The sequence below is a fragment of the Lepisma saccharinum genome, chromosome 6, assembly GCF_977018435.1.
Source record: "Lepisma saccharinum chromosome 6, izLepSacc3.1, whole genome shotgun sequence".
NCBI classification, from domain to species: Eukaryota; Metazoa; Arthropoda; class Insecta; order Zygentoma; family Lepismatidae; genus Lepisma; species Lepisma saccharinum.
Window position 1 is genome coordinate 88650237 of NC_139234.1, and position 15825 is coordinate 88666061.

A 15825-nucleotide genomic window follows, 5' to 3' on the forward strand; every position below is an offset into this window, starting at 1 on the left:
CATTGTATCGCCACTCATCCTCATCTTCGCGATTAGCCAAAAGTGGCACAAGAGCGAAGGGAAATAAACAATATCACGAATCCTGAAAGTTCGAATTGCTTTGTAATTTTTGTGTGCATACTTCTTTCCAACGGTAAGGGACTCAGGGTATAAAATATATAGGATCACAGTTAATCCAGTGGCTAGTGAGAAAACTCTAGGAAGGAATCTCTTCACGACGACAACAGCACTTCCAGCATATCATGACAGGTCGGACAACCCTAAGCCTGCGTTCGATTGGTTTTATATTTACAAAACAAGTGTTTTCAATGTGCAATGCATATTTTACAAGTATGTAAAAAAACAATTTAATCAGCGATCAGCAAAAACAAGGTAATGCACACAATTAACAGTATTGGTCTTTTTAGGTTGCACCGCGTCCTCAACGATTGTATAGGTCGAAACTTCTCGACACTCACTCTCTTTTTCTTCAGTTATTTTCGTTGTTTTTTATCTCTTGCGGTGACGATGAGAATGCATTTACGAGTGTACAATGGGACAAACACAACTATACACTCTCATGTCTCGCACAAAATAAAAAATAAAATTAAAAGGGATTCTTCTTTCGCGCCTTGATAGCTTTGTAACTACTGGGGCAGCCAAAGAGACTAACTTTCCATTTAAACTTACATACCGTCAATTTAGGTTTTAATCTTGCAAAAATTGTGTGAATCTGAAAATTTGCACATCTGTTCTATTTGATGTCAAAACAACATATCAACAGCCCTTTCCGCATCCTGAAATTCCAGGCGGTGGTAAACTTTGAATGCTGAATGCTGGAGAAGTGCAAGTTATCACTGGAATGAATGTTACGTGCAAGCAGCTAAACCCACGGATTTGAAATAGGGCTCCACCGAAAGAGGAATAAACGGGCTTTAACTATGACTACACATATTGTCTTCCAGGACCGCACAAAAGGAACAAAAACTACCAAAGTCGATTTTTTTTCTATTTATCATTCTTGACGCTTTCTTTAAACTTTCCGTTGACATCTTTGTAGACCATGTGCAGAACTGTTACGCCACGGAATTTATTAAGCTCGTGTATTATTCTGAAAAAAAAAAAAAAAAATCATGAGGCTTCTTCTCTGATATAGCCTAAGCAGCAACAAAGCTAGTGAAATAAAAATCAAGTGCAGAGAAACAAGAGGGAATATTCTTTTCTGGATATTACGTCGCATTAAAACAGTGAAATTCATTTAATTAACATTTTTGTCGTGCCGATTTATGGGGAAGAGTTTTTGACAGCAGGGGATCTAAATTGTGAACACTTTTCATGCAAAATACAAATGGATTGTCAATAATTCAGACATTTATATACATCGATAATACAGCCTGTAAGTGTAATTCTTGTTTATAAAGAAAGTTACTTCATCATTCTTTGAACAATTAATTTTTAAGGTATTCATGAATTCTAAATTAATGATATTACACTTTACTAAAGCTGACGCCAAGCAGTGTTTTCAACTCTAGCGAGAAGTCGTAAATCTGGCGGATCTGGCTAGCTGGCGACAAAAGACGTGAAAAAGTGACGAGCGACTTTTCTGGCTACTTCGTGTGCTCTTTAGCGACTAATTTGGAGAATTCACAAAATATCTGCGTAGGTACGTCTAAATGCTTAAAAATGTCCGTTTTATAGTTATTAAATAAGGAAATGCCCTCGTAATTCACTTCTGATGCACAAAGAGAAACTGAAGCAAAGCGTACCCCCTTTTCCAGTATGGTTTGTGATGTTTGTAAACATCACTGTTCACAGCTCATTGTTATCAGACACTCCTCCTGGCGCCATTGAGGCTGCCTTATTATAAAACAGAACGTTTGACTTCGCGGTCGCGTCGTGCGTGGGTTCAGATTGGAGTTTTTGGGTAGTGTGTGGTGACAAAGGAAGTGCTAGTGTAAATTATAAAGTTCGTGTGTGTTTGTGCGCAGGTCAGCCCAGGGCAGGGCAGTGTCCAGTGTGGGAAAAACCGCAATACAAGAAACATTATCGGAAGGAGTGGGAAAACTACAAATGGTTAACCCCTGTCGATAGTGACACGGCGAAAGCGTATTGTAAGTACTGCAAAGTAGAACTATCTGTATGCCCAAACTACTGATCTGAAAAAAACTTTCGAAACACAGAAACATAAAGTCAGATCTGGTTACTTCTGTTCTGCAAAACAGAAGAAAAACAGTTCAAACCGGAAAATTTAAATACTTCTAGTGCTGAAGCTATTTTAGCTTTATTCATTGCCGAACACTGTTCTTTGCTAACCGTGAATCACTTGTCCGAATTATGTATGAAAAGGTTTGGTGACTGACAGCTGCAGTGTACCATGCATTCGCCTGCATAAAACCAAGTGCACAGAAATAATAAACAACGTTCTTGCAGTGCATTTTCTCGATGATTTAGTATCTGACATCGGTAATCAGTGTGAAGTGCAGTGTTCAGAGGAAGAGGAAAGTAACGAGGAAATGTTGCTTTTATAGGCAAGTACTCGATTTTCTCCACCTTTTTGCTATCTTTTAGAAGTACATTTCATTTTGCGACTTTTTCTAGAGCCTTTTTACATTTCATTTAGCGACATTCTAGCGGATTTTCTAAGGACTTTTCACGACTTTTACGTTCAAGTTATTGGCAATACTGACGCCAAGTATACTCCAGTCAAGGTCACTCGCTTTCGGAGTTTCCCCTTGCCTCCTCCACACCCCTGGCCCTCTAGGGTTGCCTCGCTTGTTCTAAGCTGTTAAGTTGACACTTTGCACGTTGTACAGTCAGGGACACTTCTGGATTATAACAATACCATTGACTTTCAATTAAATCATTACAACCGACAAGTGTCCGCGACCGTACGTTTGCGGTTGATTTAGTTTTCGATGTTGTTTTGTGAAAGGGCTATTTGGTTACGATTAGGAAGGAGGCGAGGGGGGGCATTTGCCTCCACTTCTCGCCACTTTTGCCCTCACACTATGCTAAATCTTATCTACAAAGGGAAATATACTGTCTTTGCCCCCCCCCCCCCACCCAGATTTGGTACCTTGACCCCTAGTTTTGGAACCCAATCGCCACCACTGAGTATTGAGGATTGAGGAGCAGCGTCCTACGTGTGGAACATTTGCCGGTGAAAGTGAAGCGAGTGCCTCCCGAAAGGACACTAGAAAGCAAAATTTATTTTACTTCGCTTCTTGTGCCACTTTTGGCTAATTTGCGAAGATGGGGATGAGTGATGATATGATGAAATTGATGAATAGACATCACAAACGTTCATGCCCAAGCCAGGATTCGAACCCGGGACCCCTGGCGTTGCAGCGCGATGTGCTAACCACTCCGCAACGGGGGCCGACCATCTTCTAGGTCAACGTGACGGTACACATATTTTATGTTAAATAAATAAATATAAGTAAATATTAACATGACTTAACGGCGTTCTAATGGAAGTTAAGAAAAAACAGTTTTATCTAGACATCCCAACTGACAATACTAACAGCGATCAGCCTCCAACGCATCACAATATCCATCGAAATAATATTATCTGATGCCATGCAATGGTGGTGGTAGATGCACATTGCACGGTGGTTTGGTTTCCACTTTAAACTGTAGGTCCAGTCCCGATTAGCTTTTCTGTGCATAAAGCGGTGTTAAGAACTAACCCAAACAAGTAACAATTCCATGTGATGAAAATTCAAATATATTCTTTTTATAAGAATAATTTTTCATTCTACCACAATTTAGTTTATCTCCCCATTTATGTCCTTTCACCTTACGTCGACTAATTGCGCGAGGTAGAAAATGGCCACCGTACGTACGTTCCTCGCCTGTCGTACCGCTTGCACCGTAACTAAGCCATCCGAAAGCAGTTTGTTCCACCCGTTTTGGCGCGGAGACGCTCTCGCACATTGTTGCAACATTTATTCCCATATGATTTGGTATGGAGGGCGGTGCTTGGCTTGCCGCGTGATCGACGGCAGATTGCTGACAGGTAGCGCAGCCAATGGGGGCCGAGTTAGGAACGTCAAACACCAGCGCGCGCTTCGAATCACCCGTCACTCATCATAACGTGACACGTAGTTCCTCTCTATTCACGTTTTACGGACACTATTGTGTTTAGTTGGTTCCTCGCTTCGGGGTTTGGTGCTTGTGGCTTCCTCTTACATAACGTTTCGTCAACGCAGTGTGTGACCTAAGAAATAACAAATGAATAACGATTCCTCGCAATACTCTTAAGTTTGCACCTTCCTCTCTTGGGGGTGCTGTGCTTGTCCGCCCATTCATTGTCAATATCTCAACTTCCATGGAGTGTATAGCAGCCACACCCAGATTCCCGCTATCCTCGGGAGTACCTCTATTACGTATAAAAATGTCAGTCCAATCAGAGCACTTTTAAAACTTCCTCGCTTTGGCGTGAAAAGTCCAGCTTCCTCTTAATGGAGGGTGGGAAAACAGGGGTGTGTGTGTGTGTGTGTGTGTGTGTGTGTGTGTGTGTGTGTGTGTGTGTATGGAAATGTGAAACTATAAAAAATTCAGTAACTTTTCTTCCAGTGAAAATTATTTTTATTTGATACTAATTTGAGATGAACAAAGGATATCAATTAATCAGTAATATATTTTCCTTCATTGTCTATGACTGTCTACCAACACTGAGGCAGTATATCAATTCAACGCCTGATGAAATAAGGTGATTTGGGGATGAAAGCGTCGTCAAGCCAAGCTTGAAGAGCATGAGCGTCACCAAAGGAGCTTCCTTCCTTGAAGATTGATGGTTTGAGAGCAGGAATGGTAGAAATCCTAGGACACAAGATAAGGAGAGTAAGGAGGATGTGGAATATCTACCCAATAAAGCTTTTGTCATGTTAGCAGAGTGTGGGTGTGCATTATCGTGTCGCAGCACTTGATGCTGTCTTCCTGACATACTCGCTGATTTGGTTGTTTTCATTTAAAGCGTGCAGTACCCTGAACCTTACCCATGGAATGCAAATGTCGCACAATGGTTGAATGATCACAGTTCATCACAATTGCTAATCTCGAGTCGGCTGATGTGGATCCTCGTGGATTAAAGCGTTTAAACTGCCTTCATTAAAAGCCGATGGTCTTCTTGAACGTAGAGAAACGCTTAAGTCAAAACGGCTCTCTTTGTAATGACAAAAGCATTTTCTTACCCTGCTTTCCCCGTTAGCATTCTAACCGTACAAGCGGCAAATGTTGCACTCAGACAGAAGAATATGTCGGAAATATATTTTTTTCACACTGGACACTTATTGTTCTTTAGCCCATAAATAACACCGTCATTCTTCAAATCTGTAAAATTTAATGCGTATTCAGAAGGACAAGAATTCCACTCCCATTGATGAACATTAAACCATAAGAAAACTCCTAACACCGCAGTGTTGCCATACCAAACACAAACTTATGAATGGACCCAATACTTTATAAATGTAACTTAAAATATTTCATATAGTCTTTGTAACTGAATTTTTGCAATTTTTAAATTATAGTTTCCAAATATCAGCTGCTATGTATATTTACAGTTTAATGATAATGACACTATTTCCGGTTTAACCTGATTAGTACAGTGCTCAAAAAAAGTTTTGCATATTATGATTGCATGCGGTTTGAGTTCCGATATCCCCAAAAGGTATACAATGTTCATTATGTGAGCAATGCCCGAGACAGAAACCGACATAATGCCCCAAGTGAGTTCGATATTCAGTAGATAGAGGGCAGTAGTTGCCACATGATCCCTGAGCATTTTTGAATGCATCTGGATGGGAGGCATTGTCCGTGTTTTATCCGAACTTGTGAGTTGGAAATTGCACAAAGTGCGGGTGGAAAACGAAGGGCAACATGCCTCGAGCAACCATTTCTGCTACAAACCGCTTTCGAATTTTAACGCTGCTGCAAGAGGGATATCGCCAATTGGACGTCGCTGTCCGTGTTTGAGTGAGCCAAAGTGATATCTCTCGAGTGTGGAAAAAGTTCAGGTAGACACAATCAGTTGCTCATCAACCAAGGACAGGGCGGCCACGCAAAACAACAAGCAGGGAAGATTGGTACATGGTGATTTTGGTAAGTCGTAGCCCCACTGCAAGTGCTACCAGTTTGTGCCAGGATCTACGGAGGGCCTCAGGAGCGAATGTTTCCAATCAGACAGTGCGGAATCGACATCATGAGGAAGGATTGACGTCAGGAAGACCCATACCCAAGGTTCCTCTGAAACCACACCATAAGAGAGACCGTGTAAAGTGGGCAACAATGCACAGTGAATGGAGTCAGGAACAGTGGGAGCACACGCTCTTTACAGACGAGGACATCATCAGTTTGCACACTTTAAGCAAAAGAAGGGTTTGGAGACGAACAGATGAAAGATTGAACAAGCCCTTCATCCAGGAACGTCACCAGCAGCAGGGGGGCTCCTTCATGTTTTCTGGTGGAATCATGTTTGGTCGACGTACGCCCCTAATTCCTCTCCAGGGTCACATGACTGGTCTGATGTACAGAAACGCTTATCTCGAACCCATGGTAGCAGGTTTCTCTACAACTTTGGGGGATGGCTTCACGCTGGTGGATGATAACACTCGACCACATCGAGCCAGAGCGGTTCAAGAGTTCCTTCATATGCATGGCATTCGACGCATGGTGTGGCCGGCATATTCTCCAGACATGAACTGTGTGAAACATGCATGGGGACACCTGAAGCGAGCAATTGTCAGTCGCGAAAATCCTCCTGTGAACAAAGTGCAATTGTGGGAGGCTGCCATTCAAGAGTGGGATATTCTTCCTCAGGAGAAGTTGAATGCTCTTATCCTTAGCATGCCCCGTCGTGTTCAAGCATGCCTTCGTGCTCGAGGGGGCTATGCACGGTACTGAACTCCCATATATTGATCCCAAGCATGCCTGCGAGCCCTAGGTACACAATATTGCACTGCCATTCTTTTGTGTTTCGCATCCCACATTTTCAATCTTGTGCTTCTGGTGTGATTTTGTTTCGTCTGCATGGCTGCACTGTTTTCTTTCTGTTTGTATGTCTCCCCTGTACTTTTAAATATGATTCCATGTATATAGTACAATAAAATGATCACAAACCCGCAATATGCAAAACTTTTTTTGAGCACTGTATTTTGTAATTTTTCTGCACAAATTTTTTCTATTTTTTCTATAAATAGTATTGTGTTTTGAATGCAGAAAATTTGAAGTACATTTACAGTTTAAATATTACGTTTCCTTTTGTGTGAGCTTCACCACATCAGTGCATATAATTTCTTTACTTTCTTTTCCTTTCTTAGAGCCTAATATTCGCCATTAAATGACGGGATTAACGTACGTTCATCAAAAGTGATTCTGATATTTACTAAATCATATTTCTTTTGTTTCTTTCTTTCCACAGAAACCTTTCATTAAGATAAAATACACAATAAATTATTTATTGTTATAGCAATTAAAATGCCATTACTTTGTAACGATGATGGGTGAAAATAACACGGTTTTCTACTTCAAGAAATTGATGATATACATTTTGACTTGGCATTTGACATTTACTGCGTTCGATCGCACCACGCGTATAAACACATCAGCTCAGAATCAACCAGCTATCATATTTACAATTTGTTCCATTAAGCTCCAGTAAAAAGTGCTTAGCTCTAATTGCTTCAGAACTCTAAATGCTTTTGACGCTACATTGCATGTTCATATACGACATGCCATATCGCGTGCACAAAACCAAATTATTGGATTGGGAAAATGCTACAAATTTCCCCCTCCTTGTTAACCATTTTCCCTCTTGGTCAACAACCATGCATACAGAGAAGCATCAGAAAACGATTCTTACAGACTACAGGATCCAAATGACAAGTTACTACATTGCAACATATTCATCAAGCTTTAAAACTTTGTAATACACGAGGTAAGATACTTTACGCAGACTAATCGAAATAAAAATCCAATTATTTTAATTTCGCACTACTGCACCATGGCATTACATTTTCTTCACACAAGGAAACAATTTTTTTGTTTATTTTTTACATTTATTCCATATTTACTTCCACCTTTATTACAAACAACCAAATTAATATTCATCTTTAAATAAATAAAAAGATCGGAGATGATCGAACATGACTTATGGAACACCCACACATTCACCCACCCGCATATATGTATGTGTATATGTATGTGTATATGTATGTAAGTACAGTCACGGACACTGCTGGGTTTTAACGACCCTATTGAAGAGGCACTGAAGCAAGCCCTCGATGTCTGACCACCAAGCGCCTTGTGACTAGACAACCCAACCAGCGTTGAAATTTTACTGCTTGTATTGTATACCAATCCCGGGCATACATCTTACGAAATTGAGCAGTGATGATGCCAAAGAAAAATACGAGATGAAGATTATCGGAATCAATGTCTCGTGTTTTCGACATGGAATAATACTCGGTCCACGTTACGTTCCATTATATAATGCTGTTTGGGAACGAACCTGACGGACTGGGTATATATTTTCACTCCTTGCTTACACTAAGTTCTATATTTTACAATTATATTATTTCTTTGAACGAAAATAATATCTAGAACAACATTCAACACATGTTCACACCACTCTTGTCACACACATGCACGTGAAAACATACAGACAAAGCTAAGTTTTAACTTCCAAGAGAATGTCCAAATAACAGTAAACGGAGAAGCATGATGTGCGAAACGTGATATTTCACAGAAAGAATGCGTACATTTTGACATACGTGGTTTCTATCAACAGACAATGAAACAATTATGTGTAAAATTAAGATGCATTTGCTTTTTCAGGTGTTGAGGAAGGAAACAGACTGACTGTAAAAAAGGTGTAGTGTTATTGATATCTAGTGTTGGTTATGTATGTATGTAAGTATGCTGATTAGCGTGCAGAGTTTTCATCAGCAAGGCCTGGGTTCTATCTCCACCATGGACAATTTTTTTTATTGTTTTCTGTTAGTAAAGAAGTGTGAAATTTTGTTTTCTAGGCATTTTGACGAAATGATACACATCAAATTCATAGTTGGTTTAAGCAAAATTCTCCATTTTTAATCTTTCAACATATAATATCAATATCACATTGCTAAAACAGTTATTAATGGTTTCAATATCATTTGTTGGAATAAGAAAAATCGTATTACTTTGGTTTCGAACATGCAAACTCAAGTATCAAAATATTTACGTTAGAGAGCACTCACGATTTTGAAATGTCGAAAGGTAATAATTTTACGGGAAACATGAAAGTTGTTTTTTTTTTAACAGATTGTAGCTACTGACATATAAGCACTGACAACTAGGAAGCGATCTCAATGATCACGTGGCTGCATGCTTTTCTTTAATAAATAACTGTGTTTTTTCAACATGTACACAAATACATCGTCGCTTCGGAACAAGAAATTTTCAACTTTGGGGCTTTCAGGTTATCTACATACGAAGTGGCATGTAATTCAAAATGTTTTGAAGAAACATCAGTTTTATAAATAAGGTTGGATAAAACAAGGAAAAAAGTTACCTTCCGTTGGGCTCGAACTCAGGTTGCCCGTATGCTAGTCAGACACGATAACCAACACTCCAAACGAGACAACACAAGACGTTTTAGCAAGTAGTCGACTAAAACGAAAGTTTATTTTCAGATTGCTAATTCCTAAGGTATAACATGCCTTGACAGGTGTGTTTTGCATTTTCTTAACTTTTTTTATTTGAGTAGCTTTGGTCTCTCCCTAGGTTAATCACTGGAATAGTAAGAAATGTTTTTTTTAGACGAAGATGATAAATAGTCATACAGCAATAAACACCCTCGCAAGAAAATCTAGAACTCGAGCCTGGAACCTTGGATGCGAGGTGTGTATCTTGTTCTAACTAATTATATCTGTGTGTTCTCGATAGATTCATGGTATTTCGTGAGTAGATATGAAGAAACTAAATAAACAAGACAAGTGGGTGAAAGGGACTTAGAATCGCAGCTATGGAACCATTGAGAAGATATCCTTCGCCAAGATAGAGAATCTCTATATCCCTTGCGATAGAGAACCTATTAGAAGAATGAAAGGACAGATTAAAAGATCAAATTTGATGTGTATCAAAATGCCTAGAAAACAAAATTACACGCTTCATGGCTAACAGAAAATAATAGGAATTTTTGTACATGGTGGGGATCGAACACAGGCCTCGCCGAAGAAAGCTCTGCAAGCTAACCAACACACTATCAATAACACTACACCTTTTTTACAGTCAGTCTGTTTCTTCTTCAACACCTGAAAAAGCAAATGCATCTTAATTCCACTGATAATTGTCTCATTCTCTATTAATAGAAACCACGTATGTCAAAAATAGACGCATTCTTTCTATGAAATATCACGTTTCGCACATCATGCTTCTCCGTTTACAGTTATTTGGACATTCACTTGGAAGTTAAAACTTAGCTTTGTGCGTGTGTTTTCACTTGCCGTGCATGTGTGTGACAAGAGTGGTGTGAACGTGTGTTGAATGTTGTTCTAGATATTATTTTCGTTCAAAGCATTAATATAATTGTAAAATATAGAACTTAGTGTAAACAAGTAGTGAAAATGTCTCGTATATACCCAGTTCGTCAGATTCGTTCCCAAAAAACATTAAATAAAGGAACGTAACATTGACCGAGTATTATTCCATGTCGAAAACACGAGATATTGATTCCGACAATCTTCATCTCGTATTTTCTTTGGCATCACTGCTCAATTTCCCAAGATGTATACCCGGGATTGGTATACAATACCAGCATTGCAATGCTCATATATAGGCTTCCTTTTTTCGTTCTGGCTTCATCTACCGAGTTTCCTAATTATGTTTAAAGTGTTTATTAAAAAATAATGCTGACTGTATCTGCTCCGTGTTTCTGTCTCTCAGCTAGACATATGCAGATGATTCAGAGGAAATAACTCCTATTTCTCAGAACACACATTAGTATATAGAAATGCACTGCCATAAATTTGTGATTTTACATGAAAGTAGGGCAAACTCTATTCTAAGTGCACTTTAGGGACACGAAAAGTGAGAATAAAGAACCTACGGAGGTGGATGTTATCATACATTAATAATGTATCAATGTACTTATTAATGAACAAGTAACTCTAAATGTACCAAAATGTAAGGAGTATTAATAACAAGTGTATTATTGATATAAGGTGCAACCACTCTTGAAACATTCTCCATTGATGTTTACTGAAATCGGTGGAATAATGGCACTCCCTGTCTCAAAGCGTGAAGTCATTTACAACGTAAGAAAGGTAAAGTAATTTAAAATATTATACAAATCTTGCTGGAGGAATGAAATCATACAATCATTCCATTCCCATTTGGATGGACGTAATAGGCGTGAAGGATTTCACTTTTGATAGTGTTTTCCTAATCGTATTATAACTAGGAGTTGCAATATGATTATTCTTGCTGGTTTCAATGCAATGTGTACAATAACTTTTCGCTGTTGTGGATCTTATAAATTGAGTCTAATTAGTGTACATTTGCTCCTTTTCAACGTGCACAGAAATGCAAGTACATTTTACGTTTTAGTACAATTGATTGTAAGAGAAACGAATGCAAATCCCTCTCATCCAAGATTCCGGAATCCAATCCCGACTTACGTAGTTGCTCTTATCTTGTTACTTCACCAATTATATTTGATCGTCATTCATTACCATTACTACAAGTCGAGAGGGCCTAAACAAGACGTTAAATAAGATAAATTCCTTTTAAAATAACTCATACCCATTTTTGCAAATTAGCCAAACGTGGCACAAAAAGCGAAGTCAAATAAAGCAACTCAATCAATCAATCAACCTTTAAATATATTTTACATTCAGGACATTCTTGTTCTTATGTTTTGTAATTGAATAAACTGTTACAAAGGAAGTACACAGTGGTATGGTATATTTCACATTTTGATATGTTGGTTAATATTTCTACAGACAAAGATGTAAACATAACCTCATATTCAGGTTCTGAACATGCTATAGGTGTGCGGTATTTATCAGGCCGTTTATTTCACAAGTTAGTCATTAATCTTTGCGATTTAAAAGCGATGTAAATTAAAGTAGATTTATTTTCCCCCCTTAATCCATGTTTCTTTTTATGCTTACAGGATGCAGATTTACACGATTGGCAGACAGGGGCAAAAACGCAATATGCGACCACAGTAACACGCGAGTCGCTTGGGGTTGTTTTCTTCTTAATATTCATTGCAGAAGATATTCGTTATAACTATTTTCTTCAAAGTTATGATGCAGACAAAAGTAGCAATCAGACTGACAAATAGCAAAGAGTAGAAATAGCTGCTTGCATAAAAAGGTAATACCTTAAGGGAGAACAAATAAAAGAATCGTTAACATGTCAAACATTATCACATTTTCATTACTAACAATAGCGATTTAATTTAGGACAAAAATTCAGGATTTACAAAATCAAAATAGTAGAAACGAGCTAAGGTTCAATTTCAATACAATGATTGCACGTATATACAATATTGTACTCAACCCAAGCTTACCATTAATATATAAAGTTAAACATGTTACTGATTTATTGTTGTTATTATATTAGAAAATAAATGATTCATATTACTGTACTAAGTATCTTTGTACATAATTCGTTATTAAAAATAAAATACATTGTTCTGTTATATATCAGTAATTTAGTGAATAATACAATTTTGGAAAGCCGCAGAAAATCTTAAACTACGTCAGTTTTTGAGTAAGTTTCATAGCTCGAATATTAGTAATACTACTTTATTCAACATAGATATAGTAGAATGTCAGTGGAGTGATTTAATAGGATCCAATTTCATATCTGTATAAAAATATTTCTCTAAATTGCTGTTTTTTAAAAAAATGTTATTGCTTTTTAGGTTAAACATCACCGTGAAGCATTTAACATCTAGCGAAAGAATATGAATAAAAGTATATTCTATGAACCTAGTCAAGAGATAAGGATACCAAAAATTTTATATTTGAAGGAGAAGGAGAAACATATGTTCTGCTTCCTCTGAAAGTGCTTTTGTGGATAATTTTCATGACAAACAGCAGCCTTTCTGAATTTTAATTTCCTTAAAAATAAAAGCTATGTAACTCTTTGGAATTTAGTTGCGGCGTTATTGGAGACACAAAAGTAAAACTTAGAATTGAGAGATGTGACGTAAAAATAGGTGACATCTGCTGCAATTGAAATCAAGTTTAAGGACGCATTCAGGGACAACAAGTATTTATCAAAATCCTACCCACTACAACACTATGATATCCACTGTCCGTTGTATGTAGAAATTAAATATGCAAATATCAGAACGCGAGTACAAATCTATTGTATTCTTGTTAAGTTTGAAAATCGTGTTGAACATGAATTATTCTTGAATAACGTTCATTATTATTTTAGTTTAAAATGTTATAAAAAACAATTGTCTTCATGTATGTGACTGAAACACTGATTAGGAAAAAGTAGCTACAGAAATGTGGGTTGCATTGGTAATATCGATTCACATATTTTTGCCATATTCTGTAATTTCTCTGAAAGATATTCAAAATACGTTGAAGAAGAGTACGTTCCATCACTACAAGGAACTTATGCATGAAATTCTTGTTCTGAATTTACAAATGTCTGATGAGTTATCATCCATTACAGTGATCCATACAGGGATACAAGATATTAATTACTATATATCTTTGGAAGCTTTAAGTATGGTCGGGCATCCTGTTTTAACTGTGGATACTGATTTGTCGCTTAACAATGGCACAACAGTCAGTATCAAGCTAACATCTGAGTATGATTTTGTAATTTGTGTAACAGATGACATTAAACAGTTTTTAGATTGGATACAACACCTAAACACTGCTTACTACTGGAATAATAGAGCACGAGTTATTGTTTTCGTCTTGCAGGATAGGTGTATGGACTCTGATGTCCTTGTTGTACTGAAATACCTTTGGAGAATTCGTGTGATAAGACTCTCAGTGGTGTTCATAGCATTTGAAGGTATTTCAGAGGAACGCAATATCTCAACAGGCAGTGTACTTGTATCGACATACAATCCATTCCTGAATGAAGTTTACAAAAAGCAAGTTTCGTTGCAGAATCTTCATCTGGCGAAGGAAATATTTCGTTTGGCTTACAACTCGCACAAAACTTCCAACTTGCATGGTTATGCACTGACAACAACGACAGTAGAATATGACGCACTGCCTTATTTCTCATTAAGGAAAACGAACAATGGAGGTCTCGAGCACAAAGGATACTTTGCAAAGGTCTTCCAGGCTTTTAGCGAGACCATGAACTACACCACCCAAAATATCATAATTCATAAACGAGCGCATTATGGAGCAAAACTTACGAATGGTACGTTTACGTACGCCATCGGTGACCTTGCTGTTAACAGAGTTGATTTCGCCTTTTGCCAGCTCGGAATTATTCCTGAGAGATTGGAGGCCGTAGATTTCACGAAATACATCGATGTTGCAGAAACCTCAATCCTGGTTCCGAAAGGTAAAATAATTCCTGTATGGTTGGCACTAGTTTCAATCTTTGCTTGGGATATCTGGATCTCAGTTGCAGCTACATTTCTAGTTGTGCTACTGTTCACAAAAATTCTGCACCAAAATTCATGGAACACAGAGAGAGGTTTCTGTCCCTTGTTCCTCTACATTTATTCTATTTTCCTCCAAGTGTCAGTTCCTCAACCAAGTAGGTACTCCATGAGAATAATGTTCTTCTTCTGGACATACTTCACCATGATCTTCGCCACACTCTTTCAGGCTGGTGTCGTTAGTGTCATGACGATCCCAAAGTATAAACCAGACATTAATACCTTGCGAGCACTTGATAGTTCCAATTTCCCAATCAAGGGGTTGAGATTTTTCCAGATGTTCTTGAATGATCCGTCAAATTCGTTGTTGTGGTCGCTCTACGAAAAATTCCAACTCACAGATCGTAGTTACGAAGAGTTCATGGGTGACGTAGTAACTGGGAGAAAAGAAATGGCTGCAGTTGCTGCCAAGGCTTCAGTACTGTACGTCGGAAGTCAGTTTCATGTTTGCTTAAGCTGCCCACCACGGTTCCACATAATGGCAGAAAATTTAGGTATTCACTTTGTAGTCATTGGTTTCTCAAAAGGTTCACCTTTCGTATCTAAGGCTAGTGATCTGGTACTTATGATGCACGCCACTGGATTGATACTCAAGTGGCAAGATGATTTCCTGAGGGAAGCAAAGCCTAGCACCCATTGCACAGAATCTTGTGGAACATTTTCTGCTTTGGGCGTGAAACACTTTAAAGCCTACCTGTATATTTGGACGCTTGGGTGTACTTTATCAGTTCTTGCCTTTGTAGGTGAAATAATTGGTTTCAGAGTCAATAAAAGGCACAGTATACGTAATTTAATGATAAATCCGTTCCAATTCAAGTAACAATTTCAAAATGTCCGCTAAGTCATATGTGTATAATTTCTTGGACTCCCAATTTTGGCACATATCATATCCCACATACATCAGCATAAGGAAGACATCGTACACGGAACGTTACCAATTACTTTCTTAATCCAATGTATTTCCTTCCTACAACATTTTTCTTTCAATTCATTACAGTTATCATTTTGGCGTAACGTGATGGAACTTAAAGATAGATTTAACATTCTTCGTAGAATACTCACATTATGCTTGAAGGTTACTAATAAGAACATTCATACCCTATTCATCGATTATAGATAAATTAATGAATTAATGACAATAATTTGTATGTTAATATTTGTTAGATGCTATTACATAAATTTTATCATTGTATGTATTATAGTTC

The 15825-nt window shown here is 37.9% G+C and overlaps 1 protein-coding gene across 1 annotated transcript; it reads left to right on the forward strand.

Annotated features, from left to right (window-relative positions):
* The first annotated feature begins 13718 nt into the window (after positions 1 to 13718).
* Positions 13719 to 15440, forward strand: LOC145989152 (putative glutamate receptor). The gene has a single exon (XM_083124445.1). It carries the CDS (start codon positions 13719 to 13721, stop codon positions 15438 to 15440), a length of 1722 nt encoding a protein of 573 aa, XP_082980571.1.
* Positions 15441 to 15825: the final 385 nt, after the last annotated feature.